Below are 15,519 nucleotides of genomic sequence, written 5' to 3' on the forward strand. Positions count from 1 at the left end.
CTCTGGACAAGTACAGAAGTCTTTTTCTTTCTAAATGGCTAATAACAGAGCTGTTCTTCCTGTCTAATGATGAAAGAGGTGGCAGTCAAGTTCTTTCTCTTAGATGTACTGTGCACTCACGGCCGACCACGAACCATTTTGAAACCTACAGCTTCAGGCATCTCTTGCTCTCATATACTTCTGGTTTGATTTTGTTGATTTTGTTATGGATTATAAGTAATTTACCACATTTTTTAAATTTTGCTTTTGTCTCCCAGTGTATGGACACAGTAAAGAATTTACTTTGTACACGTCAAATAAATACAGTTCATCAGATTATATTTTTTTTATAGTGAGAGGACGATAAATTATCAAATGCTGGTGTAAAGTCAGTTTGGATCCTACCAAAATTCTGCCAAAGGAGGACTGAAAATCCCTGGCAAAGGTTTTGTGGTTTATTTTCTTTTTCTTTTTAATGTGAGAAGATTGCAAGTTTTTTAGTCATTTAAGGATATGGTTTTTAAGGGATGTTTGGGTATTTTTTGCCCTGAAAGACTCCACCACTCTCAATATTTTCTTGAGTTGGGCAGCTCTCAGCTGGCTGGGTAATGATCTTGGAAACTGCCCTGCCAGTGTTTCACATTCGAATTCACCTTCCCAAAGCCACGGCATAATTTTTGGCCAAAGTAATGTCAGTCATTGCCGTCTGCGGCGAGTACAAACACGACCCCCTAATGGCAGCCATTTTTATTTGTTTCTTAAGATCCAAAGGCTGCTGAAAGAACAATTGGATAAAGTTGAGGATTGGAGAAGCTTGATTTTCTTGTTCCAGTGAAATGAAACTCCCGTCCTTTTTTTCTTCCCCTTCCCTTAAAAGCCAGAGTCAGCTAGGGGGTTGTAGCTGTGTCAAAGCCGTTGGGATGCCACTGCTGATCACTTTAATTACTAGGACTAAGGAGGATAAAATTAAAAGTAGCACCATTGAAGCAGTGGAAGAAAGCTTGCCGAGATGTCAGTGAACTGTGAAATATAAAAATTGCATACCAATACATTTTGATAGGAGGGAAACAAGGAATAACATTACTTATTCTTGAAGAGTTTGTCCTTAAATAGTGAAGTTTTCCTCACTGCATCTGCATGGCAGATCTTTAAACCATTACAAAATAGTTGGGAGGAAATAACAAAGAAAACTGTAATGTCTCTTTGGTATGTCAGATTCGTGTCAGAGGCTGGAAGATTTTACTGAGTTTTCTTTTCAACTGTACAGGGAAAAATAAGTCACTATATGTGTGTTTGCTTGGTTCTTTCGTGGTGCAGTGCTTTTTTTCATTTCTCCTCAGTTGTTTGTGGCTTTTTTGACATTTTTGTTCATGCCTCTGTACCTCTCTCAAGTGCTTTCCTTTCCAAATTCTACCTTGATATGCTGTTTAACTATTTTTCTGTACCTCAAAACTTAGTCTATTTACTTTTTCTGCTCTCAGTTTTATTGCTCCTTCTTTCTAGTGTTTCTTCTGCCAAGCTCAGTAACCAAGTGTTCAAATTCCGAATTGAATTTAAGCAAGAACTAGGCTGGTTTTTCCCTTATCCGCTGGTGATGATTGGCTTAATCAGCACAAACACAAGCCACCATAATCTGTGTTTGCTTGGAGATCCCCGGGATGTTAATGACTATGCTAATAATTCAAGATACAAGTTCTCTTTCAGGAGGAGGGGAGGAAAGGAGACGGGAGAAATCAACCAGCTCAGTTTAGGGCATTTTTGTCACTAACACATAACTGCCCCTATTTTAAATTACATGTACTGAAGTAGATTAAATTGTTTGACGTTAAACCATGTGGGAATCTTAATTTTGTACATTTGTTCTTAGAAGTCAAGTCAAGTTAAGCCCAGAGGTTCCTAAATCAAAGGAATTAGGAATATTAGAGATTTGAGCAGTTTTATTTCAAATAAAATTCAATGTAATTAATGTTACCAAATACTGTGGGTCGAAATAAAACTGTTTGCTGTGTCAGTTGACTGGCTAGAAAGTAAATTAAATTGATCTATTATAGTGCATAGGAGGGGAGAAGGGGGAGGGAAGCTTTCCAGTTGTCTTTCTAATGTGTACTTTACCAAATAAAATTTTGATAGAACTGTTGCTCTGTGCCTTCTGGGAAGTTAAAGGGTGAGAAAGCAAACAAAGCCCATGTGCCATTCCGCTGCCTCGAAGGGCCCAGGCAGAATTGTCTTACAGGGGAGGACATCAGGAGAAAAGTAAATCAAGGCAATCTGATAGGGAATCGGAACTCTGTCACTCTGAGGCGAGATATTGTGCTGTGTCCATATACTTTGTTTACTGTAGGGTTTTATGAGTTGTAACCTGCCCATGCAAGCTGTTAATGAGGCTAAATCTTTCTGCTTGAGGATTGAATTACAGCACACCTCTGGGCTAATGGTTATAAACAGAAAGTCCCATTAGGGCTGCATTCTGATTCAGTCATTTGCATTTTTCCTATTGTGCCGAGAACAATGCTGAGTAAATAGCTACAAACAAACAATTTACATGGAAATGGATAAAATGTACCTAATTAGTATTTTGCACTTGTTTTATTAATGATTGCTTAAGCTGAATAGTACTTAGCAACAGCTCTCACCAGCCTCTGCAGGTGTGGGATGCTCAAGTTTCTGGGTTGGTGGGAAGGCTGCCAGAATGGCTCTCCAAAATTAGGCAGTTTTTTATATTCCACTTAGTTCAGGTCAGGTCCTGTACCTGGGATTTATCGAGGTCATTATGTCAATAATACATAAACTTACTGGCAGGTTAGATTTAAGCCAAGCACTCTGACTTTGTTGCACTTTATGAGCATTTCTGATATTGAGGGGAGGAGATAAACAGTCCTAACTTAGCAAAAATCCCATGGTTAAGGTAAAAGCGGAAATGGTTTCCCTTATGGAGACTGTACATACATGTGTTTAAACACATCTTTTTATGAAGGTTTGTTTATCATGGTGGGCTAGTCTTGTACAAAATTTCATGCTGCGGAACTTTGTTTATTTAGGTAAATGAAGTATTACCATGCTTCTAGGTTATGAGCTTTAGTGGGACAGCACTCTCTGGCATGGTTCCAGTATGATTCCTTTAATTATTGACCAAAGCCCCACTAGTAGGATGTTTTAAAGAGATACTAAGTCTTTTCTGCTGTGAGAACATCTATTGTTCTTTCAGTAATTTTCATTAGTTTTTTGGGGTTTTTTTTAAAGAAAAATATCCACGGATGTCAAAGAACATGCCTCAGATTTGATGCCACTTTATACTTTGAAGTCAGCTTTGTGCTGAGAGTAATCAAAAGCAATATCTGGCTTCTCAGTTGAATTCTGTGGCAGAATAGTACTCAAATGAGTGATTCAATTTAGTAAAACCATTTTATAGCCATGGTAAAATTTCACTCAAATCACTTACTGAGACTAAAATATCTGCAAATTTTCATCAAGCTATTTTTATAGAACATAATTTATAAAAGCTTTAAATTGCAAATCATCAGGTTTCTAACGCAGTAATACTTTGGGGAATGCTTAAAAAATAATCTGATGCATGGATGTCTTTAAAAATTGTGGTGTGACACCCAACTGATATCAAGCGTCCTATTTATAATGTGGGCCAAGCACCATGCTGTAAACCAGTTCCTATCATGATGATCAGATTGAGAATGAAATTGCATTTCTGTCAATTACTGAGTTGGCAACTGTTCAATATATCTTAGCAGCAAGATGAAGAGCGGCGTCGGCAGCTGAGAGAGAGAGCTCGTCAGCTAATAGCAGAAGCTCGATCTGGAGTGAAGATGTCAGAACTTCCCAGCTACACTGAAATGGCTGCAGAAAAGTTGAAAGAAAGGTCAAAGGCATCTGGAGGTGAGCTGAGGAACCTTGTATCTTATTCCTGCTGCAACCTAGAAACCAGAGACCTTTTTGAGTATCACTTTTATTCACACTTCAAAACGTTGTTGTTCATTAGGTGAACGTATCAAAAGACCTGGCCGTAAATGTGTTTCCTAAATCTGCGTTGTGTCACTTAATTTCCAACAGTTAAAAGAAAAGCATGCATGTGATTGAAAGAAAAATATGTTCTGTGAATGAGTAGCTCATGTTGGCCCATTATTTACAGATTTCTCGTTACCCACAATTTTTTAGAATTTCATGGTTGTTGGTTCTCTTCAATATATATTTTTATGTAGGAACAGGGGCATAATTTTGGGGGGAAACATTTGAAATATTTAAGAAATGTTATTTTGTATTAAATGTGTTCAAAATAAGAGAATTTTAAAGGTGGCCTGTGAGAGGTAAGGGCAGCAACCTTTTGACTTTAAACAGCAATCTTTTGACAGACCACTTGCTTTTACAGGTTTTGAGTTTTAATATTGCTATAATGTTATTAAATTGACTTTGAAATACCATTAAAATTCATATACCTGCCAGTGGTATGAGCTGGAGTAATGTAGTGTCACTCAAAATCAAACGGGTGCTGAGCACATGTTTCAGTGTAGACTTCTTGCTCTTCTAATGTCTTCTACATATTCTAAGGGAAATAGTGTTTCTCAAACTAACTTGTAATCATAAGCCCACGTGTAAGGAAAATCCATCTTGATACTGACAATACATGTAGATTCAAGAAAAATACTTATTTCTTCTCTACTACATGTATTTTGTATGCATAAATATTTAAATACAGTCTTACTGCACGCCAACCCCCTACACTTCTGTTCCATTTAACACCAAAGGGAAGGCAGTGACTTGTACATCTCCCTTTGAGTCTGCTTTTCAGTTTTACTCTCTTTGCCCAGTAAACCAAGCTTGCCAACATAACTCTCTTTTGTGACAAATAGAGAAATTATATCCTTGATGACAGTAAGAGAGGTTGAGCCAAACAACACAGGACTTGGATATTTCATAGACCATGGTGTTCCTCATCCCTCTTCAGAGTTCATGACTCCCCATCCTACATTATTTCATTACTTCCTCCTCACTGTTTCATTGTGCCTATACATAGCTATTCCTGCCATACCTTCTCTCAAAGTAAGGTCTTTGTCTGGTTCTATCCTGGGTGCTCATCTGGATAGCAGTGACCCTGCTTTGTTGCAGTGACTCAGTTGTAGAGTTGCTGAATATCCCAGTGTACTGCTTTCTGGGATGTGGTTGTCCTGTTCATGTTTTCCTCTGTATTTTGCCATTGCTTTTCCTACCCTTCATGCAATTTGTAAACAGTCTGAGAGTTAGCTGTGCATATATATTAAAAGAAATCTGAATTTGTAGAGGGAGATTGCATATGCACCCAGAGAGTTTAGTTTACTAGAAGAGCAGACAGTGTCAGAACTGATGACAACTCATTTATAAAGTTATGACCACTCTACCTATTGGGTTTTATCCAGTGCAACAACTTCCCAGCTTTCTACCTTTGTGTTGCTTTATACTTCTTACTTTGATTTTTCTTCATTCATACAGTACTTTGGCCAATCTATTTGAACTTCTCTTGGACCTAAAGTTTTCATTCTGTGTCTTGTTTTATCCCTCTTTGTCTTTTCATGTCAGTGTGCATTTTATAGCATTTTCTTCTGTTTTCTCCTTCCCAAAAAGCTTTCCTTATGGCACATCTTCCACATAATTCTACTACACCACTGGTATTTTCAGGTGCTACACCAAATCTCCCCTAAAGAAATTCATTCATATAAAATTAATTCCGTTAAATGACACCAACACTTTACAGCTCAAATGAATTGGAGTTACTTCTGGGTTAAGTCTTTTTTGTTTTTCAATTTCCACCAAAAGTTAGGATTTAATAGACAGTCTCCTTTTTACTACTGGACTTTGAATGTTTCCCCTAACTGCATTCACATTTTTATTGTGTAGAGTCCTGTATTCCTTGCACAGTACCCAAGGCAAACTTATTATCTTGTGTCTTGCAAGCTCTCTTGTCCATTATACATCATTAATCTCTTCTTCTGCATTGATTGCAATTACTTTTTGATTTACAAAAAGGGAGTGCACCAAATAATTTTGCTCTCGAATTATTTCAGAAAAAAAGTGACTTTTCAGCTCTGGGATTCTGAGTCTTTAAAGGCTAACTTCTTCCTTACAGCCATAGGTAAAAATGTGATCTCTTTCATTGTTTCTATATGCTCATGAAGAATTTCATGCTTTGGCACTGGTCCAATATTCTTTGTTAAAAGGCTTTATTTAACCAGGGTCTCAGAAATTCAAATGACTATGGCAAGTTGAAACTTTCCTGGATAAGCAGCATCTCTAGCTATGAAATCCAGTCTTTTTCATAGGTTATTTGGCATGTGGGACAGAAAGTACTTCTTCCTGCCATCTGCCAGAGGGTTTGGGATGGCAGCTTCAAATTTATTAGATGTCCTACTAGCTTCAGGCTGATAAGCAGATGCCTTGAGATGGATCCAGGGACAGTATCGAGATAGAGATCCAAATATCCCCCCTTTTCCTAGCAGCAGTGGTACAAAGGAATTGACACATTATCTAGGAATTGTCCCTGAGCAGTGGAACACCCGTCTGCTCTTCTGGGATTTGAGTGGTGTGTTTTCTTTACTCTCTGGCACATCTCCATCCTTTATGTGAGCTGGCATTGGTGTGAGGAAGTGGCTCAGACCTGGGGTTGGTGAGGACAGGGTATGTTCAAGATTGCACTTCTGAGGCAATGATCTTCAGGGAATGTACGTGGTGGCAAACGCTTTACTCATCATGCTTAGTGTCAGACTCATGGAACAAGTGTTAGGTCCTTAATATTTTTAGCAGGCAGTATTTCTATCTGTCGGCAGTTATTGCTGTAATCTCTTGTCCTGACATCAGATTTCTTGTACATGGAACCAGTATTTCAACTCTGCATTTCTTCCATTCCCCACCTTTGCTGTCTTTATTGCTGTGCACAGGCTTCTGTCACATCTGTGGTTACTGTACTAAAAAGAGAAAGGACAGCAACACACATGGACTTCTTTAGGGAAAAAAGGCCAACTTTATTGTACACACAGCCCATATTTAAAGTATGTTACGTGGAGTTAGGACAGGACAGTAGCCCATTGGACAATTGGGAAAAACACCCATGGGACAGCACGGGAAAGACACCAGGTGTCAATCTTTATTATGAATTTCACTCTGTTTTTCATCGTATTATCACCTTGGGAGACTTCCTCCCTAACTGAAGCTGTAGTCAGCTTGTCAGCCTGGGAATGGACCTGAGAGTCAGGAGAAATCCGGACCTGAGAGTCAGGAGAAATCCAGACCTGAAAAATAATTTCCAAGATGTAATTCCCTAGTTCTCTAAATGTGTGTGTCCACACACATCCTGTAGCCTTAAAGCGAATTCTGTACCTGAAAGTAAATAAACTAAATATCTCAACATCCACCTGAATATCTCAACATCCAAGCCTGAAGGACTTCCCAGAGATAATGCTGAAGGCTGGAGATATCTTCCCTGAAGAGCAAGTACTGTTTGTGCAGCTTCTCCCAGTAACATGATCCAATCCCCATCAATGCTTTTGCTTCACTATGAAAATTACTCCTTTTCATTTAATCTAGAAGTTGATGCAGTCAGGTGCAAATCTTTCACATTTGGACAAGTTTAAACCAAGTCAAGAGAATATCAGTTTAACCACAAATTAGGTCTGACCTTAATCTGATCAGTAAGACATAAGAGCTATAAAATGCCTCTGGGTCCCTTTCAACCACTACTCTGGCATTTCCATGTGGTTCCAAAAGATACTTATTTCTCTCTCTCTAGTCCAGACTGCAAACCATGCTGTGCAGGAGATGGTCAGTGCTGTTAAGTTATTGACTCAATCCTTTATCTTTTATTTTGTTCATTCCTTCATGACATAGTAAAGCTTTACTGTCTTTCTAAGATTCAAATGTACATACTTTTCAAGGAAGCAGTTCTTCAGTCCTTCAGTCATTTTCAAAATGTCTGCCCTGGTTCTCGACCAAGTGCTTTAAGTTTTTCACTCTAGCAATTCGTTCTTTTCATAAAAGATATCTGTTATCTCTTCGCCATGTTGTTCCTTTTATCATTTATAATTGCAAAATCTTGTTGTAACATGCTCCCTAAACACGTTTCCCTTTAATACACTGGAAGAACATTGAACTGGAAAAAACCCCTAGAGTAATTTAAATCAAGGAATCTGGATTTTTAAAGATACTAGAAGAACTCTGAAATTACTTCAAATTACTGCTTTTAATTGATTTTTAAAAAATAAAGTGGAAATGTCCTGATAGTTATATTCAGTCAAAGTCTGCCAACTTTAAATTAAATACTAGGTCAGGTCATTATCTGATACTAGAAACTGGTGTCTTCCACATTGTCATCTCTTTTGTTTCCTAAAATGGTGGTGTCAAAGGGAGTGTCTCATATCTCATCTTGCTATATTAAATTAAAGAAAATCAAATAATCTAATCTAAGCAGTCCCATAGTATGCAGGAGTCTGAAACCCTGTCATCTTGTTTAGATTGTTTTGACACATCTAGCACATGGTGGGATGACTAGTAGCTGTGAGCTGACCTTGAGAACCAATTCCTTTGGGTGATTCCAAAAGTCATTGCCTGCTTCTAGGCTCCAAGTAGATTTGGTTTCTCTCTGCCATGAGTGTCTCTCTTTCTTCCCTTCTACCTCTTCCAAATGTCTACAGTAGCCCAGTCATGCTTTCAGCGTGCTCCTGTGAACTCCAGGATGTCTTTGAGAGTGCCATGGCCTAAGTGCCACTGAATTTCTCTAACACCATTGTGAAAGATTTATAATGGTGAGCAAAGTCCAGCTTCTCATCAGAAACAGTAGAGCAGCTTTAAAGGAAATTTAAAACCACCAGAATTGCTGCTGTTGTTGCTTTACCATTCTCTGTTTTCTCTTCAGTCTGCTTTTTATCCCTTTACTTTTTGTCCTTTTTTTCCATTTCATGAAGATCATGCTGTGCTGTTCTACTTTGTTCACTTACCTCTGCACTTCCTGAAACAACAGGAGTCCAGATCCCAAGATCACCTGTGTTAGTTTAAGTGGAAACAGAAGGGGTGTCTCAGAGAGCTGGGAGTGTTTCTGCCCACCCATTTCCACACCCAAATAACAATCTGTCAGGTGCCAGGTCTGGTAGCAGATCTTGGATTGGCTGCAAACAGATGTTCTTCTCCATCACTCTGGCTCAATCTGGGGCAGCTTGGAAGACAGTTGAGTCCTCTAGAGACCAGGGAGGACACATGGAGGGGAGCCCAAGGAAGCCACAGTGCTCAGCTGAAGCACAGGGGTCCTACTTCACAGGCTGCTGCTCCATCACACCCACAACCGATGTTGGATAAGACACTGAAGTGGGAACTTTTTTGCTGCTGTCTGTTGCAGCAGGAGCCTTACCCTTTATCAACAGAAGTCTGTGGAAGATGTTGGTTAGAACAGGGGAATTGAGGGAGCAGCTGGTTAGAAAAAAATGTAGTAGACATAAAAAAGTCATAAACAGGCTCCTAAAATGGAAATTATGGGAGATGATGTGGAGATAAAGGAATAAAGATACAAATGTATGACCTTCGAGACAGCAGTGTGGGCCTAAAGTGCAAGCTTCAGGGCTGGGAATGAGGTTGAGTGTGTTTCCAAGACATGAGTGATCAGCACCAATCCTGGTCCAAATCTCTGGGATTAAGAATTATGGCATCATGGTACTATATTTAGAATCTTTTTTGTTTATAAGATTTTTGAATATACCTGTGTCTTGTGTTTATAATATGTATTTTTTTCTTGTCCTAGATATTTTAAAGTTCCTTTAGTTACTCTGTCTTGTTTCTTCAGACACACTTTAGCCTACTCCTTTTTATTATTTTTACATACATGCATGAGTACATAGGAAAAAATGTTAGTGTAAGTCTGAACAAGCATAGATAGTATTTGATACGAGATTTGAAAGTGAGTAAATACAAAACATCTACTTACTTTGAAAGTACTAATCTAGCTTTTATGGACTTGAATTTCATTATATATTTGTATTGAAAATGTGAGTCAGGATTTTTTTCTGGGATCTGCTTCACAATTTAGAACTTGCTATTTGATCTTCAAGTTACTTACTCTTTCTGTGCCATAATTTACCTACATCATCATCATAATTGTAATTATAATAATCGCCTACTTCATAAAACATTATGGGACTCATTTAAGAGTGATATTCATAAGCTGCTCTGAGAAACTTGGTAGAAAGATCCCATAAAAATATAATTACAATTATTATTTTATTTAAAATCTGTGCAGCTTACAAACAATGATGATGAAAAGTAGTGCAGCAAAGCACTTAACTTATTCATCAATGACTTGGATGAAGGGGCAGATGCCTGCTCAGCAAGTTCACTGGTGACACAAAGCTGGGAGCAGTGGCCAATACCCCAGAGTGCTGTGAGCCCTTCAGAGGGGACCTTGACAGGCAGAGAGATAGGCAGGGAAGAACCTCCTGGAATTCAACAAGGACAAATGCAGGGTCCTGCAGCTGGGGAGGAGTAACCCCAGGCCACCAGCACAGGCTGGGGGTGACCTGCTGGGCAGCAGCTCTGCAGAGAAGGACCTGGGGGTGCTGGTGGACAACAAGCTGTGTGGCCAGCATGTGCCTTGGGTGACAAGAAGGCCAGTGGGATCCTGGGGTGCTTTAGGAACTGCATTGCCGGCAGGTCAGGGAGGTGATCCTGCCCCTCTGCTCAGCCCTGGTGAGGCCAGTCTGGAGTGCTGTGTCCAGTTCTGGGATCCTCAGGACAAGAGAGACAAGGAGCTCCTGGAGGGGGTCCAGCAGAGAGTGACAAAGGTGATTAAGAGACTGGAACACCTCAGTTCTGAGGAAAGGCTGAGGAAGCTGAGGCTGTTCATCCTGGAGAAGAGACACTGAGAGGGAACCTCATCAATGTCTGTCAGTGTCTGCAGGGAGGGGTCAGAGCATGGACCAGGCTCTGCTCGGCAGTGCCGGGCAATGGGACAAGAGGACACAGGCAGGAACTGAGGCTCAGGAAGTTCCACCTGAACATGAGGAAGAAATTTTTCCCTGTGCAGTGCCTGAGCACTGGGACAGATTGCCCAGAGAGGTTGGAGAGTGTCCCTCACTGGGGACATTCAAGAACCATCTGGACACCATCGTGCGCCATGTGCTCTGCAATGATCCTGCTTGAGCAGGGAGGTTGGACCAGATGACCCACGGTGGTTCCTTCCAGCCTGACTCATCCTGTGGTTTTGGGAAAGCAGAAATTCATGAGTGTGCTCTCATTGCACCTGACAGAGTGGCTTACTGAGAATGATGTTCCAGGTGGTAGTGTTCCTCCTTGTACCAGAAGGAGACTTTAAAACCTGGGCAAGGTACAATGACCACTGCTCTGGGATGTACTGTACAAGGTGAGGAGTAGCAAGGCTCACCAAGCTAGGAATTCCTGGAGCCTTTCTCAAGAGACAGGAGCTCAAGGTCCTTCTGCTGCCCAGACCCATCTGAAACTCCCACATGGCTGCTTTGGCACGTGTTCTGTGCTATGGAGAACTGGGAGCCTGGGGGAAACCATTTTGACTCAAGTTGCCAGGTTCAGCACAGAGAATAGCCACTGCTGAGGCCAGACTCTACCTTTATGGGAGCAGGAGTTTCCAGCAGAGACCCCCATATGTTTAATGAATTGCCTCAGTTTAAAGATAAATCCAGAAGTGGACAGACTGGAGTCTCCTTCCAGACTTACTTAATTTTTTGCATTTTTATCATAACTCATCTTGTTCTCTAAAGCATTCACTTTTTTTGAGTGATGTGTTGCATGTACATATGAAAATACTAAACTTAATGCTGTGTGTTCCTACAGATGAGGATGAGGATGATGATAATATTGAGATAGATACTAATGAGGAGGCTCCTGAATGCTCTGTTACTGGAGGTGGAGATGAACTTACTAACCTAGAAAATGACCTTGATTCAACGGGTAATTTAAGTAATGGCTATTTTATGTATTTTGCATGACTAACACTCCATCATCATATAAATACTGATGTGCTGCTTGTCTCTCTGTCAGCTTTATTCCTGTGTGCCTTTTCAGGTCTCTTAAACCCTAATATTTAATATCCTTGCATTCATGTTTAGTTGAAATTTAAAATCAACAAAATCATTATTTCCAACAATGTCAGATTCAAATGTCTTGTTCTTTTCATGGGGAAGGGGACCCTAGGCCACATTGGTAAAGCAGAGCCACTGAAAGCACCCTGCCTGGGTTGTGCCAGGCAGGCAAAGGGATGAGCAATGGTATGGGTGGCTACAGTTGCCCCTCTGCACTACCACCCTGGCCCACCTGCTCAGGGAAGAGATGCAAATGTGTCTTTCTGTGTTAATATAGACTTGGTGTCTCTCTGGTTCCTTCCCAATGACTAGTTTTTGTTTTTACACCTTGTTGCCCCAGTGGGGGCATGGAGGTATAAATACAAGCAGAAGCAGTCCTATTTACTTAACAGTGTTCAAATAAGAGGGCTTCTATAACACATGAAGTCATGCGAGTGTTATTTCTCCCCTTCAAAAATCTTCAAGCCCAGCTGGAGTTTAGGTGATAAATGTGGTGCTGAATATGTTGGAATCTTACAGTTCGCTCAGGCCTGGAGTAACTTGGCCAGCACAGGACTGTGTCTTGAAACAGGCAGTACAAGAGAGAATATCTTCAGCATCCTCTGGCTTGATTCTGCCCATGCCAGCTAGACTCAAATATGTAGTCCATAATATGTTAAATCAGAACCTTATTTAATGTTTTTTTATTTGTAAATTAAACTAACAGTGATGTGTATATAGCACTTTCTAGTCTTGCTTGCAGGTAAAAGATTTGAGTCATGTCCTTTATTTTTTTCTATTTGAGGATTTTCAGACATGTAAGAAAATGTTTAGTGTTTCCATCACTTGAATTTAGCTTACTTAAATCAGAATCCTATCAAATAATTTTCCAATAAAAACTGGTTAATTTTAGGAGGAATAGAAACTGAATAAGTGAGTATTTCTGTCCCATTGCCTGTGACTTATCAACATTTATTTCTGTGGGCTTTTTTTCCTGAAATATACCTTTTGAGGTGTACATACCCACTGCCCAATGCTCCATGTCCACCGTGGGGAGACATTCTGAAAGAAACCTAGGACATCATCTTTCAGTTCAGTCTGCATAGTAGCCTGCATAGTAGCCAGAGGTACAGACAAGTAAGAAAGAAGATGGGCAGTAATACAGGAAGTAGTCTAGTGCTGTGGTAGAAATCAGACTACATGGATTTTGGTTTAAATCTGCCAGTCATACCAAGTTCTAATAAAGGCTGAATCTCCTGGGAGCACCTATTAGTACAACTATTAGGGGACATTTCACATTTGGCGTCATTATGGACCATCTTAATTAGTCTTCTACTGAATCTTAGCCCTTCCCATCTCTCTCAAGAAGAGAAAACTATTTTTACTCTTTCTTGGTGTTAAGTATTTCTTCCCTCTGTATTTGTCAGTACTTCTGCGTGTTGTGAACTTCTTATATCATAGTTATTACATGGTGTTTATGTATAAACCCAGGAGAATGTACATGTACTTACATGTGAGCCTCAATTAAGGACACCCTAACTGGGTGTGCCAGAGGAAAGGGAAACTATCCTTCTTCATAATCCAGCCCAGCCCACTGCTGCTGGAGACAGGCAGCATTTGACTGCCCACATGCCAAAAATGTTTTGGCTAATGTGCATTGGAGCGCTCCAAACCTTAAAAAGAGCTGTGTGGCTAAACAGTCATGACTCCACTTTCCACACCAGCTAGAAGTCACCAGCCTGTAGTGAAAATCTCAAGTTGTGCACGTGGGAAAGCACAGGAACTGCTCTTTCCTCTGCCTGAGACCCAAGGCCCAGGTATAAGTGCATCCCATGTGCAGGTGATGCTCCCCTGGCTCCAGTGCAGGGGTGATTCTTCACATGGGGCTGCATGTGTGTGTCTGGGGGCTTCTGTGCTAGTGTTCTCTGCTTTCCTGCCCAGGAACAGCTCCACAGTCCTGTGCTGTAACTTGTTATTAACACCTTCCTCCTCCTTATGTGTAGGTAACTACATGTGTAGGTGTGTTACAAATTTATACAGTCAACTTTCACATACAGAATTGAGCATTCATGGGAGGTAAAGTTCTCAACTGCTATTTATTTGGGCTTTGATCCAAGTTGCTAAAATTGATTTCAAAATTTGGGGGCTTCGTCAGACTTCGAGTCTATCCCTTTGATGCAGTTTTGAAGCATTTTATGACTCCCAGTTTCAACATATTCTATGAATCATAGTAAATTATTTCTAGAAAGTAGTCTTTTTTGAGACTGAAATTTTATGAGAAGCTGTGCCAAGAAGCCTTAGGATGAATTAATAGTTCATAAACTTGAGGGTTTATCAGTATGTAAATTATATGACAAATCGTCATCTTAAAATAAGTGACTTTTTAAGTGTGTTTTTATTCCAGAGTATAGGTATGAACCCACTGGGAGTAAACATTATCTACTTTCTGTGTTTTTCATCTGCTATCTGCAAGCATGTTTATTTGTTCAGCTGAGTGTCATGTATGTTTTCTAAGAAAAAAATATATATGTTACACAAGCCTGCACCAATCACAATCACAAAAATAATTCCTTCTATTTGTTTAAAATTCAAAATTATAGCAAAGTGAATTAAATCTACCTTTTCAATTGCTACATTGTTGTAGCAAGTCTGCATTGAAATGCATCTCACTCTGTTGTATGTGATATTTGCATATTTAGCAGAACAAAACAGTAAGTTGATGGATTCAAAGCTGAAGAAGCTCCTAGAAGCTCAGCCACAGGTGGCAAATTCACTCTCCAGTGCTGCTCAGAAAACTGTAACAGATAGCTCAGAGCAAGACATTAAGGTAAGTTTTGCTTAATGCTTTTGTTTTGGTATCTGTGTGTTATGATCGAGGATTTGTGTTTTATGAGGAGGGAAATATTTTCTTACCAAATCTTTCAGAGTCAGAAACATAGAAAATCTTTGTGGCAGTGCACTTACATGGTTTGCAATGCACTGGGTTTTTTCTCCTGTAGATTGATCAATACATTTTCCTTTTTTTTTTTTTTTTTAAATCTTGATACTTGTCATTGGCAGAACACTATCAGATATTAGAAGCTCTCTCAATTCTGCTTTCTCAGAATGTTGTTGTTTTAACTGCTATCAGAAATGCAGCACGGGCTTCATCCTGCTGCTGGTGCAATCAGCAGCCAGAGTACCTGACCTGAATGGGAGTGGAATTGGACTCTCAGAGATTTGCTTTCCTCCCAGTCCTGGTCCTCTGTTTTTCCTACATTAAAATTAAGCTGTGGTACACTTTAAAGGCTTATATATTTTGGGTGCTCAGTGAGTACTTCTGAGAAAAACAGACACGAGTATGTGGTATATATGGGCACTTTGCCAATTCTTAATGTTCACCACTTCAGCATAAAGTGCCCACCAATCAATTTTCAATTTCATTTTCTTAGTTAGACCCCTTGTGTTCTCCCTATTCTATTTTTTAAAATTAGTCCCTGTATGTCATTAA

The 15,519-nt window shown here is 39.8% G+C and overlaps 1 protein-coding gene across 19 annotated transcripts in view; it reads left to right on the plus strand.

The window, feature by feature from the left end:
• EHBP1 (EH domain binding protein 1) overlaps positions 1-15,519 on the plus strand; it is a 203,678-nt gene that overhangs the window by 146,570 nt on the left and 41,589 nt on the right. For 4 of the 19 annotated variants that reach the window (XM_088160920.1, XM_088160930.1, XM_088160922.1 and 1 more), the window contains 3 exons: positions 3,720-3,867; positions 11,803-11,928; positions 14,732-14,856. In XM_088160920.1, the coding sequence (XP_088017046.1) occupies positions 3,720-3,867; positions 11,803-11,928; positions 14,732-14,856 (399 nt within the window). Of the gene's footprint in view, positions 1-3,719; positions 3,868-11,802; positions 11,929-14,728; positions 14,857-15,519 lie in introns of all 19 variants that reach the window. The other 15 variants (XM_088160926.1, XM_088160928.1, XM_088160932.1 and 12 more) reach the window with 8 other exon arrangements.

The sequence above is a fragment of the Sturnus vulgaris genome, chromosome 3, assembly GCF_052056855.1.
Source record: "Sturnus vulgaris isolate bStuVul1 chromosome 3, bStuVul1.hap1, whole genome shotgun sequence".
Classification (NCBI taxonomy): domain Eukaryota; kingdom Metazoa; phylum Chordata; class Aves; order Passeriformes; family Sturnidae; genus Sturnus; species Sturnus vulgaris.